Source organism: Medicago sativa, chromosome 3, assembly GCF_051527215.1.
Source record: "Medicago sativa cultivar Bolivia chromosome 3, Bolivia_mono, whole genome shotgun sequence".
NCBI lineage: Eukaryota > Viridiplantae > Streptophyta > Magnoliopsida > Fabales > Fabaceae > Medicago > Medicago sativa.
Genome location: NC_140751.1, coordinates 77670843 through 77688137, shown reverse-complemented (window position 1 = coordinate 77688137; position 17295 = coordinate 77670843). Strand labels below are relative to the sequence as shown.

The 17295-nt window shown below is 36.1% G+C and overlaps 3 protein-coding genes across 3 annotated transcripts; 2 read left to right on the top strand and 1 right to left on the bottom strand.

The window, feature by feature from the left end:
• The first annotated feature begins 5239 nt into the window (after nt 1–5239).
• LOC146940446 (zinc finger CCCH domain-containing protein 40-like) lies at nt 5240–8790 on the top strand. Its single transcript, XM_085754135.1, has 4 exons — nt 5240–5452; nt 6009–6278; nt 6375–6598; nt 7571–8790. The coding sequence occupies exons 1-4, from the start codon at nt 5348–5350 to the stop codon at nt 8454–8456; spliced, it is 1485 nt and encodes a 494-aa protein (XP_085610261.1). The 5' UTR covers nt 5240–5347; the 3' UTR covers nt 8457–8790.
• Nucleotides 8791–10251: 1461 nt separating this feature from the next.
• Nucleotides 10252–13774, top strand: LOC146940445 (neutral ceramidase 2-like). Its single transcript, XM_085754134.1, has 9 exons — nt 10252–10556; nt 10938–11146; nt 11347–11646; nt 11736–11991; nt 12061–12319; nt 12504–12629; nt 12745–12808; nt 12930–13099; nt 13220–13774. Exons 1-9 carry the CDS (start codon nt 10252–10254, stop codon nt 13772–13774), a joined length of 2244 nt encoding a protein of 747 aa, XP_085610260.1.
• LOC146940444 (alcohol dehydrogenase-like 7) lies at nt 13760–16969 on the bottom strand. Its single transcript, XM_085754133.1, has 10 exons — nt 16869–16969; nt 16637–16773; nt 16449–16495; nt 15852–16177; nt 15607–15689; nt 15289–15364; nt 14982–15046; nt 14674–14769; nt 14292–14456; nt 13760–14009 (listed from the first exon to the last, which is right to left on the bottom strand). Exons 1-10 carry the CDS (start codon nt 16915–16917, stop codon nt 13893–13895), a joined length of 1161 nt encoding a protein of 386 aa, XP_085610259.1. The 5' UTR covers nt 16918–16969; the 3' UTR covers nt 13760–13892.
• Between the last annotated feature and the right edge of the window lie 326 nt (nt 16970–17295).

The window sequence follows — 17295 nt, the reverse complement described above, 5'->3', positions numbered from 1 at the left end:
CTGATGGTCTTAATCCAGGTTTCTTTCAAAAATTCTGGCCCCTTATTGGTAGAGAGATTTTCGAAGCTTGTTGTTCATGGCTTTATGAAGGTAGCTTTCCTCCTAATTTAAATGATACTAACATTGCTTTAATTGCAAAAGTAGATCATCCAGAGAGCATGAAGGACCTTCGTCCCATATCACTTTGCAACGTCATTTACAAGATTCTTTCAAAAGTCCTTGCCAATCGACTCAAACAAATTCTCCATAAGTGCATCTCTGATACTCAAGCAGCTTTTGTCCCTGGTAGAGATATTCTTGATAATGCTCTCACTGCTTTTGAAGTACTTCATTATATGAAATGCAAAACCAGAGGTAAAGAAGGAAATATTGCTCTAAAGCTTGACGTTAGTAAAGCCTTTGACAGGGTTAAGTGGAGTTATTTACAAGCGGTAATGCAAAAAATGGGGTTTTCAAATATTTGGATTCACTGGATTATGCAGTGTGTCTCCTCTGTCAACTATCATGCGCTTGTCAACAATGATCGTGTGGGACCTATTACTCCTCTTTGTGGCCTCCGACAGGGGGATCCCCTCTCACCTTACCTTTATATTATTTGTTCTGAAGGCTTGAGTTCTTATATCAGGCATCATGAGAATAGCGGTCTCATCCACGGGGCACGCATCTGTCGGGGGAGTCCATCGATTACTCACCTCCTTTTCGCAGATGACAGTTTTCTTTTCTGTAAGGCTACTATCTCTGAAGTGACAACCCTCAAGAATATTCTGGATACTTACGAGGCTGCTAGTGGGCAAGCTATTAATTATCAAAAATCCTCCATCGCTTTCAGCCGAAATACAAATTCGACTCTCCGAAACAATATTATTCATCTCTTGGGAGTCGTGGAATTTATGGGGCACGGTAAGTATCTTGGCCTCCCATCTATGATAGGCAGAGATAAAAAATCAATATTCACATTTATTAAAGAGCGCATTTGGAAAAATATACAAAACTGGAATGCTCGCTCCCTTTCACGTGCAGGTAAGGAAGTGCTTCTTAAGTCCATTGCACAATCTATTCCTACTTACTGTATGAGTGCTTTTTTACTCCCTACCACTCTTGGGGAAGAAATAGAGCGCATGATGAATTCATTTTATTGGGGTTCGAAGAAGAATGGAGGTCGAAGTATTAATTGGTTAAATTGGGATAAGATGACTACTTGTAAGGATCAAGGTGGTCTTAATTTCCGTGACCTTGAAGGTTTTAACCTAGCCATGCTAGGTAAACAAGGATGGAAGCTCCTCACAAACTCTTCCTCTCTCCTCACCAGGGTTCTCAAAGCTAAATATTTCCCTAGAAGCGGTTTTTTGGGCGCCAATATTGGCCATAGCCCAAGTTTTACGTGGAGGAGTATCTGGAGCACTATTCCGATGTTATCTCTTGGCTATAGGTGGAAAATTGGTGACGGTAACGATATCAATGTTTGGAAAGACCCTTGGATCCGCACTCGTCAGAATTTGCGGCCTTTCACGATACCGACAAGTAATCTTACCAACATGACTGTCTCCCAGCTTTTCAACCCAACAACCAACACTTGGAATCGAGACTTTATTGCTTCTATCATGAGCACGCAAGATACATCCGATATTTGTAAGATACCTTTGCACTCTCGAACCGACTCTGATACAATTATTTGGAATGCCTCTTCTAATGGCTCATACACAGTCAAATCTGCCTACAAGATGTGCTTGAGTATTTCAAACCAACGATCAAACTATCATGTCTCGGGAGATTGGAAGTTGATATGGTCATTACATGTTCCACCTAAAATCAAACATTTTTGCTGGCGATTGCTTCGTAATTGTTTACCTACACGGTCTAATTTGCAAGGTCGTGGAGTACCTTGTCAGTCAGCTTGTGTTACATGCAATAATAACGACCTAGAAGATGAAATGCACCTTTTTATGCATTGTAAGTTTGCTACTGATTGTTGGAAAGCGGCAAATCTTTGGGGTATGATAGCACCGTACATGACGTCCAGTGGCAGTTTTTCCGCTATTATCTTTGCCATTCTTAAAGCACTTGAGGAAGACAATTGTGCTAGATTTGTAGCTATCTTATGGAGTATTTGGCGCGCGCGTAATGCTTGTTTATGGGAGCAAAAACCAGTCAATGCAAACACATCTTGTGTCATAGCATTGGATATTGTTCGAGACTTCAAGTGGTGCAACCGTCCCGATGATAATGTGCAGTCTGCTACTCCAGTATGGTCTAAACCGCTGACAGATTGGATCAAGTGTAACGTAGATTGCGCCATCTTTGAAGCTGAAGGAAAATTTGGTGTTGGTATTTGTTTTCGAGACAGCCTTGGACAACTTATCCAAGCTCACTCAAAGGTTTTTCCTTCTATTCCAACTGCAACTGAATGTGAAGCTACTGCTATACAACAAGCCCTCCAAATTTCTCTTGATCTTGGCCTTAACCGAGTAGTATTCGAAACAGATTGTCAGCTAGTTGTGAATGCAGTCCTTGGTAATAGCTCCTATGTGAATGAGTTAGGAATTTTACTCTCTAATTGTAGGACTTTGCTTTTTTCTAATGCTAGTTATGCTCTAGCTTATGTTAGGAGACAAGCTAATAGAGTCGCTCATAATCTTGCTCGAGCGTCTATATTACATGCTAGTCCCACTACTTTCTATCATTCTCCATATTGTATTCACTCTATTATTTTGGATGAAATGAAATGAGTTATCTTTCCCTCAAAAAAAAAAAAGTATGGAAAAGTAGGGAATTACATGCTCCGAACAATTATCATATTCAAGGTAGCAAATCAAATAATGAATGCCTTTCGCTGTCGATGAATATGCAAATTCATAATAAAGCTTTAGGAACTAGAAGTTTTATCAAATGAGTTATATATTCATTCCTTTTGCCCACTCCTTATAACGAGTTGGTTGTAGAATCAGTAGCCATTTTGCACTAATGAATATTGAGTGAATAGTTAAATATCCTCCCAAATGGTAGGGTCATGGCAATTACCCATCTCAAAATTGAAAATTGATATTTGAAATTTTCTAATTATGCTCTAAAAATATCCGGTTATATTCTAACTTATTTAAAATTCAATCATAATATCAAAATTACCCTTGTTCACTATGCAAATAAATTTGTTGTTTTTCCTTTCTCTTAGTATATGTTGTTTTCGTAATCGAGTCCAAGAGAATGATAAAGGAGATAGAAAGATGCGCGATGAGGGGGAGAAAAAGAAATTGAAGAGAGGGAAAATGATTAGAGATGACGAGGAGAGAGAGAATGATTGAATAGTAGGGCTAAGCATGGTTAACCAAACTATATAAACCGATCCTTTTTTTTGGTTCGAGTTTCATAAACTAGACCACTTTTTTGAAAACCCGATTTTTTTCTTTTAAAATGGTTATGTCTAGTTTCTTAAAAAAAAAATGGTTATGTCTAGTTTCTTAAAAAAATGATTATGTCTGGTTAAAAGTCGATTTCAAGTTTAATTTGATTTTCACTCTATAACTTGCGTAAAATATTGTTCAGGTTTTCTCTACACTGTCATCCTTCGCTATTTCTCTCTTCGTTGACCCCACCACCACCATTTCTCTCCATCGCAATTAATACCGAATATAGATTTTCTACCACTGTGCGGTTGTCGTTGTAGTTGTTGCATTTATCGTCACCGTTCTTGTTGTTAACCTATCGTTGTCACCGTCGTTGATAAGTTTGTTGTTGCCACTGTGATTTGGAAGTTGTGATATGAATTGAGAAGTTCATAATGGTTTTTTGAGTTTCGTTTGTGTTTTCTAGTTGTGATTCATGAGTTGAACAAACCAATTCTAAACCAATTAACTTATGATAAACCGATTTCCTGTTTTTGTTATTATATGGGTTGGTTAGGTTTTTTTATTAAATGGATTAAGCTTTTGAAATATGGCCCGATTTGGTTATGGTTAATTAAAAAATTTGCACACCCCTATTGAAGAGAAATGACGTAAGGAGAGAAGATATATACATATATAAGACAAGGGAGAGAGGGAATATTTTTTTAGATAGAAAACATAAGGGTGTTTTGGTATTTTCAATAGTCTGTACGTGTGACAAATAAATAAAGACCCAACGAAAATTGGGGAATTGGACCGACCAGTGGGCATGGGTACAAGCTTAGTCAATGTTTCATGAATTGGGGCCCGACAAAAACTCTATATGATTTGATGATTTTTTGATTTCGTAACAAGAAAGAGATTTCACCTTCTTTCTTCTTCTATTTCGATTTCGTGACTCGTTGAATGCTAAACCCTAAAAAACCTCCAAACCTTTATGCACATTAGTACAAAGAAAAAAAATGAATAGACGGATAAGGGAGTGCCTATCTGAATGCGTTTAATTTTAATAGGCTATTTTATAAGAAAAATTTCACCTTACACCCCTACATTTGTAGAGAGAGAGAGAGAGAGTAAACTCAAATTGAAAAACATTTATCAAGTTTTTTGGTTTGCTTGTTCTTCCCGAAAACGATGTTTTAAGTTTTCTAGTTTTCATGTTCTTTTTAGAAAATGCAAGCCAATTTTTTTGGTTGAGAGTTGTTTTTTCGAAAAACACAATCTATGGTTTTTGGTTGAAGTTTTCTTCATAGAAAACACAATCGAAACTTTATAGCATAACCGAGGCATGTTCCTACATATTTAAAAAAAGCGATAGCAAAATTACAATCTAAAAAAATAGGAATTTTTTTTTTTTTTGCTGACAATTAGGAAGTATACCACCATTTGAGGTTTCAGGTGCTATATCCCTGCTAAATCGAAAGTGTTCCATTTGAGTTTTTGGAAATGTGAAATGCGAGTTTTCGAAAATTTTAAGAAATCTATGAATGTTTTGAATGTTTTATGTAGTTATTTTTTGGAAACTACATACTTGAAATATCATGCAGGGAGAACTCACCTTCAACTTGGAAATGAAAAAAAAGTATAAACTTGTAATTTTTAACGGGGGTGAAAATACAAATATAAATGTATATGAAATTATTTTCAATTTATAAATCTAAAAATAAAAGGTTTAAATATATTTTTCGTCATTTTATATTTTAGTCCTTTATATTTTTTTCTAAATCGTTTTAGTTTTAGTAAAAAATAAAAGACGAAAAATATAATATTTAAACAAAAAATAAAATGGGCCTTATTGGCTTGTGAACCCGATCCAGTCTCTCTATATAATTTGGATTCTGATTGGGAATAAAAAATTCGTCAATTTTCACGCTCTTCTTCTTCTTCTTCTTCTTCTTCTTTCCCTCGATTCCGATTCCAATTTCACGCTAAACCCTAGACAACCTCCAAACCCACGATAGCATACCATGGCACATAGATTGCTGAGGGACCACGAAGCCGACGGATGGGAGCGGTCCGATTTCCCCATCATCTGCGAATCGTGTCTCGGTGACAGCCCCTACGTCAGAATGGTTCGTCTCTTTCCCCTTTTTCATTCATATGGCTTGTATAAGTAATGATTATGAACATAGCTATGAAATCAATAACATAATTGAATGATTTTTGTTTTGTTGATTTGTTGAGGTACTTGTAATGAATATTAATAATTGGAAAGTTCATTCTCCAATAATTCTAGTTTTTACTTTGTTAAGTTAAGTTTAAAGGTTTTTAACTTATGCATAATTTTCCAACCCTTTTAATTTAATAGGGAAGATATATATGTATATATTCACCCTTTTTCACTAGATTTGGAGAACCTAGGTGATAAAACTGAGTAAGGAAAGACAAGTATTACATTTGATTTTTTATCATGGAAGTATGGAATATCGCTTGTTGACTCGAGTAGTTAATGTTCTAATATGATTTCTTGGTGCATGAGACTGCAGTGTCAGCTGAGTCCATTGATATGTATGGTCATTAATCAATAATTTTCATTTTCATGTGTCAGCATGTTTCATTAGATAAGTAATAGTGGGATTGCAATTGTTTGTGTAATTGAATTTGTGTTCTGTTTATCTTCGGATGCAGACAAAAGCCGAGTATGACAAAGAGTGCAAGATTTGTACAAGGCCATTTACCGTTTTTAGATGGAGGCCAGGTCGTGATGCAAGATATAAAAAATCAGAGATCTGCCAAACATGCTCTAAGCTTAAGAATGTTTGTCAAGTTTGCTTGTTGGATCTGGAATACGGTCTTCCGGTTCAAGTCCGTGACACTGCTCTCAGCATCAGCTCAAACGATGCTATTCCAAAGAGTGACGTCAATAGGGAGTATTTTGCTGAAGAGCATGACCGCAAGGTATGTTTTATTATGATGAACCCTATTTATAGTTTATTGTTTGCTCCTTAGGTTGTGATCATTTTAGTTTTTACTAATTATTTAAATATGGTGCAGGCTAGAGCTGGTATAGATTATGAATCCTCTTTTGGTAAAGCACGCCCAAATGACACTATCTTGAAGCTTCAAAGGACAACACCTTATTACAAAAGAAACCGGGCACATATTTGCAGTTTCTACACAAGGGGTGAGTGTACTAGAGGAGCCGAGTGCCCTTACAGACATGAGATGCCAGTAACTGGGGAACTGTCTCAACAAAATATCAAAGATCGTTATTATGGGTACGTACAGTTGTCAATGACATCTTTATTTGATTTTTGATTTCCTCTCTTTCAATTGCTTTTACTTTTGCCTATTTATGTAATGTCAGAAACTTGAGCTTTTTGTGTGTGTAATGGGGATAGTCGATATAATTACCTGTGTGTGTATCCAATATTCACGTAACAACACCATGGTTTCTTTTTACTGCAAAGTCATGATATGGTTGTGCTTGACATAGGGATAAAGTCATTAATCATTTTTCTTTTTCTTTTTTGGATTTTGCTTAAATGGAAACGCATAATTTAACTTCTAAGGTTCTTAATCTGTAACATTGCCTTTCTATAACAATTATTTTGTAATTTGCTACTTGCATCCTACATGCTAATGTGTAGTTTGAGATAGTTTTTTTGACATGGATGAATGTGTACGCCTTTATAATATGTTACCTTTATTCCTCTAATATTGCCAAAAATGTAGGAGACAACCATTAGCCAAAGAACATGTATCAAACGTACTTTGATGATGAGCTTCTGATTCCTATGTTTTTATTCCATCATGGATACAATGATTTTATTTTTCCAACCCACTTTGGGTTGGCCTGGTGGTGGTGTTGGCTTGGGACCTTAGGACAGTGTGCTTCTCTCAAAGTCTCATGTTCAATTCTCCCCGGTGCCGATCTAGTTTGGCTTCCTCGAATAGTTTTTATTTTTCCATCATATATTAACATATGCTCTACTTCTTATTGTTCATTTGCTCCGAAATTTCCTAGCAACTGCAAATACTTGTTAGTTTTATTTATGTAACTACCCAGTTGGTGGCGTTAGTGAACCCTAACTAATGAGAATAGACTCTTAGTTATTAAAAAATTTCTTGTAACTACTGATATTGGCAACACTTTCATTTGTGTAGTTTGTGACATTTTTAATATTGCTTCATGCTTTTAACTTCATTTTTATTTAGAAAATTTTGCTGATCATGCTTTTGAATTGCAGGGTGAATGATCCGGTGGCTATGAAGCTACTTGGTAAGGCAGGGGAGATGAGCTCTCTGGAGGTTCCCGAGGATGAGAGCATTAAAACACTTTATGTTGGTGGACTTGATGCTAGGGTCACTGAACAGGATCTGCGTGATAACTTCTATGCCCATGGAGAAATTGAATCAGTCAAAATGGTTCTCCAACGGGCATGTGCTTTTGTAACCTATACAACCAGAGAAGGTGCAGAAAAGGCAGCTGAAGAACTCTCAAACAAACTGGTCATCAAGGGCCTTAGGCTAAAACTGATGTGGGGAAGGCCCCAGTCAGCAAGACCTGAGTCCGACGGCTCTGATCAAGCAAGGCAGCAGGCTTCTGTGGCTCATAGTGGATTGTTGCCTCGAGCAGTTATATCACAGCAGCAGAACCAGGATCAAACCCAAGGAATGCTTTACTATAACAATCCACCTCCTCCTCAGCAGGAAAGGAACTATTACCCTTCAATGGATCCCCAAAGAATGGGTGCTCTTCTTCCATCTCAAGACGGTCCTCCTGGTGGGCCTTCTGGATCAGGGGAGAACAAACCTAGTTCTGAGAAGCAGCAAATGCAACATTATGGCCGTCCTATGATGCCACCTCCACAAGGCCAGTATCATCATCATCATCAGTACTATCCTCCATATCAACAGTACCCACCACAATACAATGCTGCAATGCCTCCAGTTCCCCCTTATCAACAGTACCCACCACAATACAATGCTGCGATGCCTCCACCCCAACCACCTGCTGCAAACCATCCCTATCAACATCCTATGCAACCAGGTTCTTCACAGACAGGGTCTGGACAAGCTGGGTCTGCACCAGCCGAAACTGGAACATCGACATCAGGGTCACAGGAGCAATGAAAACTCCTAGATAGTAATATTTATAGTTATTTTAATGCTAAGTTTTTCCTTGAATTACCAATGTTGACAGGGAAGATATTTTGGCTCAAGCAGGCAGTGTAACTCTTGATATTCATTTGCCTTGCAGCTTGAACAAGTTATTTTATGCTTTGATTTTGTGCTTTTGTAAATCTTGGTTCATTATTACCAGATCATTGTCATGACCAGGCTCAGCTTTTGGATGCGTTGCACTAAATTATATTACAAAACGTTGTTAGATTTTTTTCAAAAAATTATCCCCTCTATTTTGTACTCTTACACTTAAACCTGTGTTATTTTACAACTATTTACATAACCCACTGAAAACGTCAAAACCTTTGTTATTTTATAACTATTTCCACAACCATTTAGAAAAACTATTTCCATAACCTACACAAGTAACACAACCAACTTTTAAATTGCTCAAATGTTATTTTTGTATTTAGCTCTCAGTTGTGAATGAAGTCTGACACAGATGATATAAGTGACAGTAAATCTTATAATTGGCAGACTTGTATACATATTGATGAAAGATAAGTCCCCGACATGGTATATGTGAATACTCAATAGTAAAACAATGACTCCAATTATAACCATCACGTATCCATAACAAATAAATGTTATTAGATGTTGAGAAAGAAAATGATCATTGCCTGTTTTAGTATAACATTCTAGGCTGTTCCTCTTTGAAAGGGTACACCGGCGGTGTTTCTTTATAGATGAATGTTAAATCGTGATTCTCTTTGAGAGCTGGCCGAATTGTCTAGAGTGTGACACGCGACAGGGGACGGTGACATGAGTCCCACCCTAGTTCTTTGATGGACGGTGCAAACACTATAAAGTTCAAGCCATTAAATGATTGATATGGGGTGAGACGTGTATACTGAATGTGTATCGTGATTTTAGGGAGAGATTCCCTTATATAGTCAAGTTGTTGATCTGATTTGGCGGGAAAGTCTGTTGCAATTGTAACAAAACACAAGAAAATTTGCCGCGATATGCGAATCATAACCTGATTGATCGTGTGACTATGTGTGGAGCTTCTAGATCACTCTAGAGTAGATTTGGCTCTATGGCATAAAGGCCTAGAACAAATGAATATTAAGAATTATTGACACCTGTGAATAAAAATAAATGAATATTAGAGATTTATTTTACTAATTTTGTGAACAGTTATACCATTGTTATTACTAATGATTAATAAAAAGTTGTGTTATTTGAACATCAAAATACAACTACCATATGTGACAACGTATATGCTTATCTCTATCTTGATCTTACTCTTTATCTTTTATATCTTACACGCATTTTAGAAATACACAAAAAATAAATGACATTGCATGTGTTGTCAAAATATCATTCTCATAAATAAAACTAATTTTCTAATCATACATGTATATTTGTCAAAAAGATGTATATGATAGGTATTAGTTGTATTTTACTAAAATGAACATTTTAAAATGCAATGCATAGGCAAAAAAGAAGCAGAAACACATAACCATTTTTCCATGTCCTTGAAGTGTATTTTACATTTGGCGACTGAGTTCACTTAAATCCAACAGTAAGGGACAAATAATACTTTGGATATGACTTCCAATCCGTCTTTAACTAAGCAACAGTAGTAGTTAATTAATGCCAGCATGAAAAGCTTAGGATATAACAAACTAAGTTAGCTCAAGTTGTATGCAAATCCAAGAAATTCTCAGCTACTATAGTAAATACTAGTAATGCATATATATAAGAAGATTGACACAAACTTAAGGGAATCACCAGCAAAATGGCACAAAGGCCAATTATTACTATTATTGGTTTGGTATGTTTTTGGAGTTGGATGCAAAGTACACATGGTGAGTACTTAATTGGAGTTGGAAGTTATGACATGACTGGTCCTGCTGCTGATGTGAACATGATGGGTTATGCCAACATTGACCAGAACACAGCTGGTATTCATTTTAGGCTAAGAGCTAGAACTTTCATTGTTGCTGAGAATCTTCAAGGTCCTAGGTTTGTTTTTGTCAATCTAGATGCTGGAATGGCTTCTCAGCTTCTAACTATTAAGCTTCTTGAGAGACTTAAAACAAGGTACATAAATTGAGCTAATAATGTTTCTCTCAAAAGCATATATCCAATAGAGTTTATAGACTTCATTTTATATATGTACATCAATGAATTGCATGATTCAATAAATCACTTATCACTTTTTCCTCTAAATTAAAACTTCACCAGAACTAAATTGAAACGTAGAATTTGTATCGTCTGAAAGTACACTTTAAGACAAAATATGTCGTCCAAAAGTACACTTCTGAAAACACGTATGATTTTTAAAAACATGGATGGTAAAAATTCCTCATTAATGCTTCATTGTGTGTAACTTAAGGCCCAAGGAATCTAATTAAACTCAAAATACATATAAATATGTGAAAAAATAGCATGACTTTTTTGGTCCTGATTGATTTTTTGAAGGTTTGGAAACTTGTATACTGAAGAAAATGTAGCAATCAGCGGGATTCATACACATGCTGGCCCTGGCGGTTATCTGCAGTATGTGGTTTACTCTGTAACCTCTCTTGGTTTTGTGAAACAATCCTTTGATGCCATTGCTAATGCAGTAGAACAAAGCATTATTCAAGCTCACAATAACCTCAAGCCTGGTTCCATTATTATAAACACAGGTGAAAATTTTCTCAGTTTGTCTTTATAAATGAATCAACCTCTTATCCGACTGCAATATTTACTTATACAAGGACTTTGTTATCTTTTTTATTATTTTAATGTATGTTGAATACTTACTTTGTTGTGTCAACGTACTTGTATAATAAATGACCAATTGAGAACTCTTTCTTGTTTTCATGTTATTGCTTGGTGCCTTTAGGAGATGTGAAGGAAGCAAGTATAAATAGGAGTCCAAGTGCATATCTGCTAAATCCTGCAGAGGAGAGATCAAGGTATCCTTCCAATGTTGACACACAGATGACCCTTTTGAAATTTGTGGACAGTGCAAGTGGCAAAAGTAAAGGATCATTCAGCTGGTTTGCGACACACGGAACCTCCATGAGCAATAACAACAAGCTTATCAGCGGAGATAACAAGGGTGTTGCTGCAAGACTCTTTGAAGATTGGTTTACTTCTCAAAATAAATCTTCATCCCCAAACAGCAATTCCACAGAACTAGGCATGATAAAAATCTAATCAATACTTATTTGTTTCAACTAGTGTTATGGAGAGATTAATATAGAGTTGCATATTATATTATATGAACAGATATAGGAGAACTAGTGCAGATAGCGCAATTGCTTAAAGCCACAGGTGGAAAGGATTGCAACCAAAAATCCAGCCAAGCATCTAAGGTGAGGAAAAATGATGGATCCTTATTTGTTGGAGCATTTTGTCAATCAAATGTTGGAGATGTGTCACCAAATGTATTAGGAGCGTTTTGCGTCGACAGTGGAAAACCTTGTGATTTCAACCATTCTTCATGCAATGGCAATGACCTTCTTTGTGTTGGAAGGGGACCAGGGTAATGAGCCTCTCTAACCAATTAGTTGCAACACATGCTTATTTTCTAATTCTCTATCATATGGAGCAGGTACCCAAATGAAATATTAAGTACAAAGATTATAGGAGAAAGGCAATTCAGAAGTGCTGTGGAACTATTTGGGTCTGCTTCAGAGGAACTTAAAGGGAAGATTGATTATCGACATGTCTATCTGAACTTTACAAACATTGAAGTAGAATTGGACAACAAGAAGGTGGTTAAAACATGCCCTGCAGCTCTCGGTCCTGGTTTTGCAGCAGGCACTACAGACGGACCAGGTGTTTTTGGTTTTCAACAAGGTGATCCAGAAGTAAGTGTCCCTATAGTCACTCTTTGCACACAACACATGAATTTATGCTTTTTAGTTGCAATGAATTAATACCAATTGTTGAAATAAATTATCAATAACGAAAGCATTGGAAGAAGATAAACAAAAAAGCTCATCAACTTATTTTTTTCATATGAACTGTTAACTAAGATGCATCTCTGTGCAGATTAGTCCATTTTGGAAGAATGTAAGAGATTTTCTAAAAGAACCAAGTCAATATCAAGTGGACTGCCAAAACCCTAAGCCAGTTTTGTTAAGCAGTGGAGAAATGTTCGATCCTTATCCTTGGGCGGTAAGTCTTCAGTTAAGTAATTATCAGTTATTTCTATAAACATAAATAACAGTATAACACAACTTGCAAACAATGTACTAATCAAAATATTTGTTTCTTTCCTGGATTTGTATAGCCAGCAATTCTTCCAATTCAGATTCTGAGATTGGGAAAACTGATAATTCTTTCTGTACCAGGAGGTTTGTATTCTTGCTTCTGTCACACTATTTCTATTTCAAATATGGATTCAGCATAATTTGTACCATTGTTAAATAAATAATGTAAGAGAAAAAAATACGTTCTAATCCTTTTGAATTTCAGAGTTTACAACAATGGCGGGTAGAAGGCTAAGGGAGGCAGTAAAGGAGACATTAATATCCAATAGCAATGGAGAATTCAATAATGAAACGCACGTCGTTATTGCAGGACTGACAAATACTTACTCGCAGTACATTGCAACTTTTGAAGAATATCATCAGCAACGGTATGAGGTAAGGCCAAACAGAAGAGGATACCGAGTTACTTTAGAGTACAAACCTATTGGAAATCCATATTTGACAGAAGCAATTGGTTATCCTTTTTATTGCTAATAAGTAATATAAAATGTGCAGGCTGCATCTACTCTGTATGGTCCTCACACATTATCGGCATACATCCAAGAATTCAACAAACTAGCACAAGCAATGGCTAAAGGCGATAAAATCAATGGAAATGGTACTTCCCCACCAGATCTTTTATCTGTACAAAAAAGCTTCTTACTTGATCCCTTTGGAGACACAACTCCTGACGGAATTAAACTCGGTGACATTAAAGAAGATATAGCATTTCCAGGAAGCGGTTATTTTACAAAGGGAGATAAACCAAGTGCTACATTCTGGAGTGCAAATCCAAGATATGATCTTCTAACAGAAGGTACATATGCTTCAGTGGAAAGGCTTCAAGGGGAAATATGGATTCCGGTTCATGATGATGATGATTTAAGCTTGTTTTTCAAGTGGAAAGTAGACAATACTTCCTTTCATGGTTTCGCTACCATAGAATGGGAAATACCAACAGATGCAATTTCTGGAGTGTACAGACTAAAACACTTTGGAGCATCAAAGAAAACCATAGTCTCCCCTATCAATTACTTTACCGGTGCTTCAAGTGCATTTGCAGTGCAATAGAATAATAAATATCTTTATATTATTGGATGTTTTAATAAAATACAAAAGAAAACATCACAGTTCAATATTTTGAGTCTTGCAAACTATGATTCAAGGACTAGGATACATAAGAATTTACTCATTTATCCATCCAAATCACGCATCTAAGACATTGTCCATTTCTCAATAAATCAAAAGCTTTGTTGATGTCCTTAAACTCCACCTCATGAGTGACAAATTCATCCAACTGCAGTTCCTGTTAATAAACGGCGCAAAACTCAACAGGGTTGAAATGCCCCAAATGATTTGAAACTTTATTTTGTCATTAATCATTACTGTTTTCACACAGTTAATACTATTATGTATCACAAGAATGCTAGGAAAAGTGCTAATAAACTTTTTGATCCGCTTCATCCAATAATTGTGGTAAAAAAAAAGTGTCAAAGAGTGTTTTGCTAGCACTTCTCGTGGCTATATCATAGAAGAGGGTACAAAAAATATGATCCAAAAATGAATTGACAGAAATTGCATACAGTACCTTGTCCATGTATCGTTTGAGTAGAATGGATACATGAGACTTAGGTTTGAGTCCTCCAAATAAATTTCCCTGAATTGTCTTCCCATCATGTAGGACCTCACTACAACTGAGGCTTAATCTGGATCCAGGTTTGTCCAGTCCTAAGACAATTGTTTTTCCCCAACCCTGAAGGCAAAGCATAGGTTTTCCACTATAACTATTACATGGTCATATAATATTTGGAATTTTGAATTAATTAGCACAAACCAAGACATCACTACTGTTGGTGGCCTTTCAAGCTTTTGAGAATGTGAAGTGCCAACAACTGAGAATCATAATTTAGTTATAGATTCAATCACAATATTACTGTCTGCCTAAATAAATATAAGAGGGTGACATATACCTTTCTGCAAGAAGCATACGCGTCTTGCACCAATGACGCCATACCAACACACTCAAAGCAATAATCTGCTCCCCCATCAGTCATCTCTGTGATGACCTGCTCAGCAGACAAATTCAGATTTAGTTCGGCAGAAGTTAAGTAAAGACATTCAATTCATAAACACGCTTAAAAAAATTAATTTTTTCAATAATCTTCAATCTCATGCAAAAAGGAAATATTATATCTACTTCCCTTAGAAACAAGAGGGAAAATTAAAGACTTGGAGCATATAAATTGAAATAAAGAATGAATCTTTCAGGAGGCTAGACCTGGCTCACAGGTTTGCTCCCACATTTTCCAGCATGGATAAAGTCTGTAAGTCCAAACTTCTTTCCTGATTAAATAAGAACAAACACATGAAATCAGATTCTGAATTCTTGCATAGTGGTAGCAATAAGCCAATAAAGGAAATCATACAGAACATGTGATAGAAACTGGAATTGATGTGTTATTGCATTCATAAAACCATAATTTCCCAATTCTAGTAATCTGCAAGCAGTTTCTAGTATCAACCTGTGACGCAGGAGGGTGGCTAACTATATGTTATTTGATTGACCTTTAAAAAACAGTTCATACCGACTTCAAATTTTTCTGGGTTGACATCTACGCCTATAATCTTAGTTGCTCCACAAAGTCTGGCTCCCTCAGCAACCTAGGAAACAAACCGATTGAGAAATAATGAGTAATTTGATAGACAAGTTTTCAAATTATTATTAATTGAAGTGGCACTAATGGTCATTTTATAACCGTCCTCAAGGGAATTTGAACTTTGTCCCTTGAGGTTATAATGCAAAACTCTTGATGCTAAGCTAACACCTCATGGAAAATTTTGATAGACAAATTAAATAACTATCAAATCAAATAAAAAGAGAGCCAAGTTTGAGAAGTCCTTACTGCTAATCCAATAGATCCTAGTCCAAAAATAGCTACTGTAGACCCTGGCTCCACACCTGCTGTTCTCCAAGCAGCACCTACCCCTACAAATGGAAGTTTTAAATAAAGATTTCAAAATAATGAATTAGTTGTAATACAAGCAACCTTTCCTTTATTCATGACCAATTCATTTGACCACAATTTAGAATTAATATTGGTCCTTTCTATATTTAATCAGTTAGTATTCTCGTTGCCGAGGAAATTACCCGCTCCTATACCACAACTTAGAAGGCACGCCCCGTTGGGAGGAATTTCTGGGTCAATCTTTGTTACATTGGCGATGTCAACCACAGTGTACTCGCTGAAACTTGAAACATTCATGAAATGATATATGATCTCTCCTTTCAGGTCTGTGAATCTGGTGTTCTCATGTCTAGGCATCCAAGGAGAAACTTTGAATGGGAAATTAGTACAAAGGTTGCTCTTGGTTGATTTGCAATCTGTACACTCCCCACAATCTGGTAGAAAAATTGGAATAAGCACATCTCCTTTTGTAACTTCAGTTACATCCTTCCCTACACTTTCCACAACCCTATTTCACATAAAAATTGATTGAAATGCATCAGCTCTCATAGTCTTTACTGTTTGATTATGCAGAAAAGATTGATTGATGCACAATGTAGCAAATCATTTGCAACCAATATGATTATATATATAACATAAGAAGAAACATACATAGTCACAAATTTTTCTAAATAATAAATCAATGTTCAAGTTACTTTTATTAAATCATCGAAATGCATAAGATACTACTAGGAAAAAAATCACAAACTAATAATTTAGGACAGAAAGTAAAAACTCACCCAATTGCCTCATGGCCCAGAATTCTTGGAAAAAAGCCAGGAGGGTCCTTCAAAACATTTTCAAAAACATGTCTTTAATTATAAAATCAATTAAAAAAGTATCACTAACAAACATATCATTGATTAATGAATGATTAAAAAACACAGAGGTGTGCTTTGGAGAGGCAGTGAAGAATAAAGAAAGAAACCTTCATGTCAGAAAAAGCGAGATCGATGTGGCAGATAGAGGAACATATAATACGGATCCGAACTTCACGTGGCATTGGTGGTGCCACCATGATCTCTTCAATCACCAGTGGCTCACCAGGTCTTCTTGCAACCGCCGCTACATATAGTGTTGCAATGATCAAATCAAAGTGATCAAAATTGAAGAAACATATATGTATACATATTTATAAAGCATGAATGAATGATGTATACCTTTACATCTTATAGGTTTCCCTTCTCCTTCACTTGCTGTTGCTGCCATCAATTCAACAAGAAAAGTTGTGTTTCTATCTTTGGCTTTACACTACGGAAGTGGAACTGTTGAGAAACTTAACTGAGAGTATATATGAATTCATTCACTCATTTATGGGATGGGACATGTCACATGCATCCATCCTTCATTCACCTTCCTCTCCATGGCATTGACTGCATGCTATTAATAGAGTGGTTGAAACCGCCAAATTATCTATACCTACAAATGACAGAAATAAAACAAGAAAGCATTTGAAAATTTGCAACGTTTTATTCGTTTCCAAATCAGTTTCACTTCAATGTAAAATTCAAATAATGTCGGTGCATATAATATATGTGCATTCCTAGTAGTAATTGAAGTATTTATGAATATGTAAGACCTAGCTTA

Coding starts and splice junctions, on each gene's coding strand:
- LOC146940446 (XM_085754135.1), top strand. CDS start 5,348: ATGGCACATAGATTGCTGAGGGACCACGAAGCCGACGGATGGGAGCGG. Junction 6,279..6,374: donor CTGAAGAGCATGACCGCAAG/GTATGTTTTATT, acceptor AATATGGTGCAG/GCTAGAGCTGGTATAGATTA. Junction 6,599..7,570: donor ATCAAAGATCGTTATTATGG/GTACGTACAGTT, acceptor TTTGAATTGCAG/GGTGAATGATCCGGTGGCTA.
- LOC146940445 (XM_085754134.1), top strand. CDS start 10,252: ATGGCACAAAGGCCAATTATTACTATTATTGGTTTGGTATGTTTTTGG. Junction 11,992..12,060: donor TGTGTTGGAAGGGGACCAGG/GTAATGAGCCTC, acceptor CATATGGAGCAG/GTACCCAAATGAAATATTAA. Junction 12,320..12,503: donor TTCAACAAGGTGATCCAGAA/GTAAGTGTCCCT, acceptor ATCTCTGTGCAG/ATTAGTCCATTTTGGAAGAA.
- LOC146940444 (XM_085754133.1), bottom strand. CDS start 16,917: ATGGCAGCAACAGCAAGTGAAGGAGAAGGGAAACCTATAAGATGTAAA. Junction 15,365..15,606: donor TAGGATCTATTGGATTAGCA/GTAAGGACTTCT, acceptor TTTGTTTCCTAG/GTTGCTGAGGGAGCCAGACT. Junction 15,047..15,288: donor CCCAGAAAAATTTGAAGTCG/GTATGAACTGTT, acceptor TTATTTAATCAG/GAAAGAAGTTTGGACTTACA.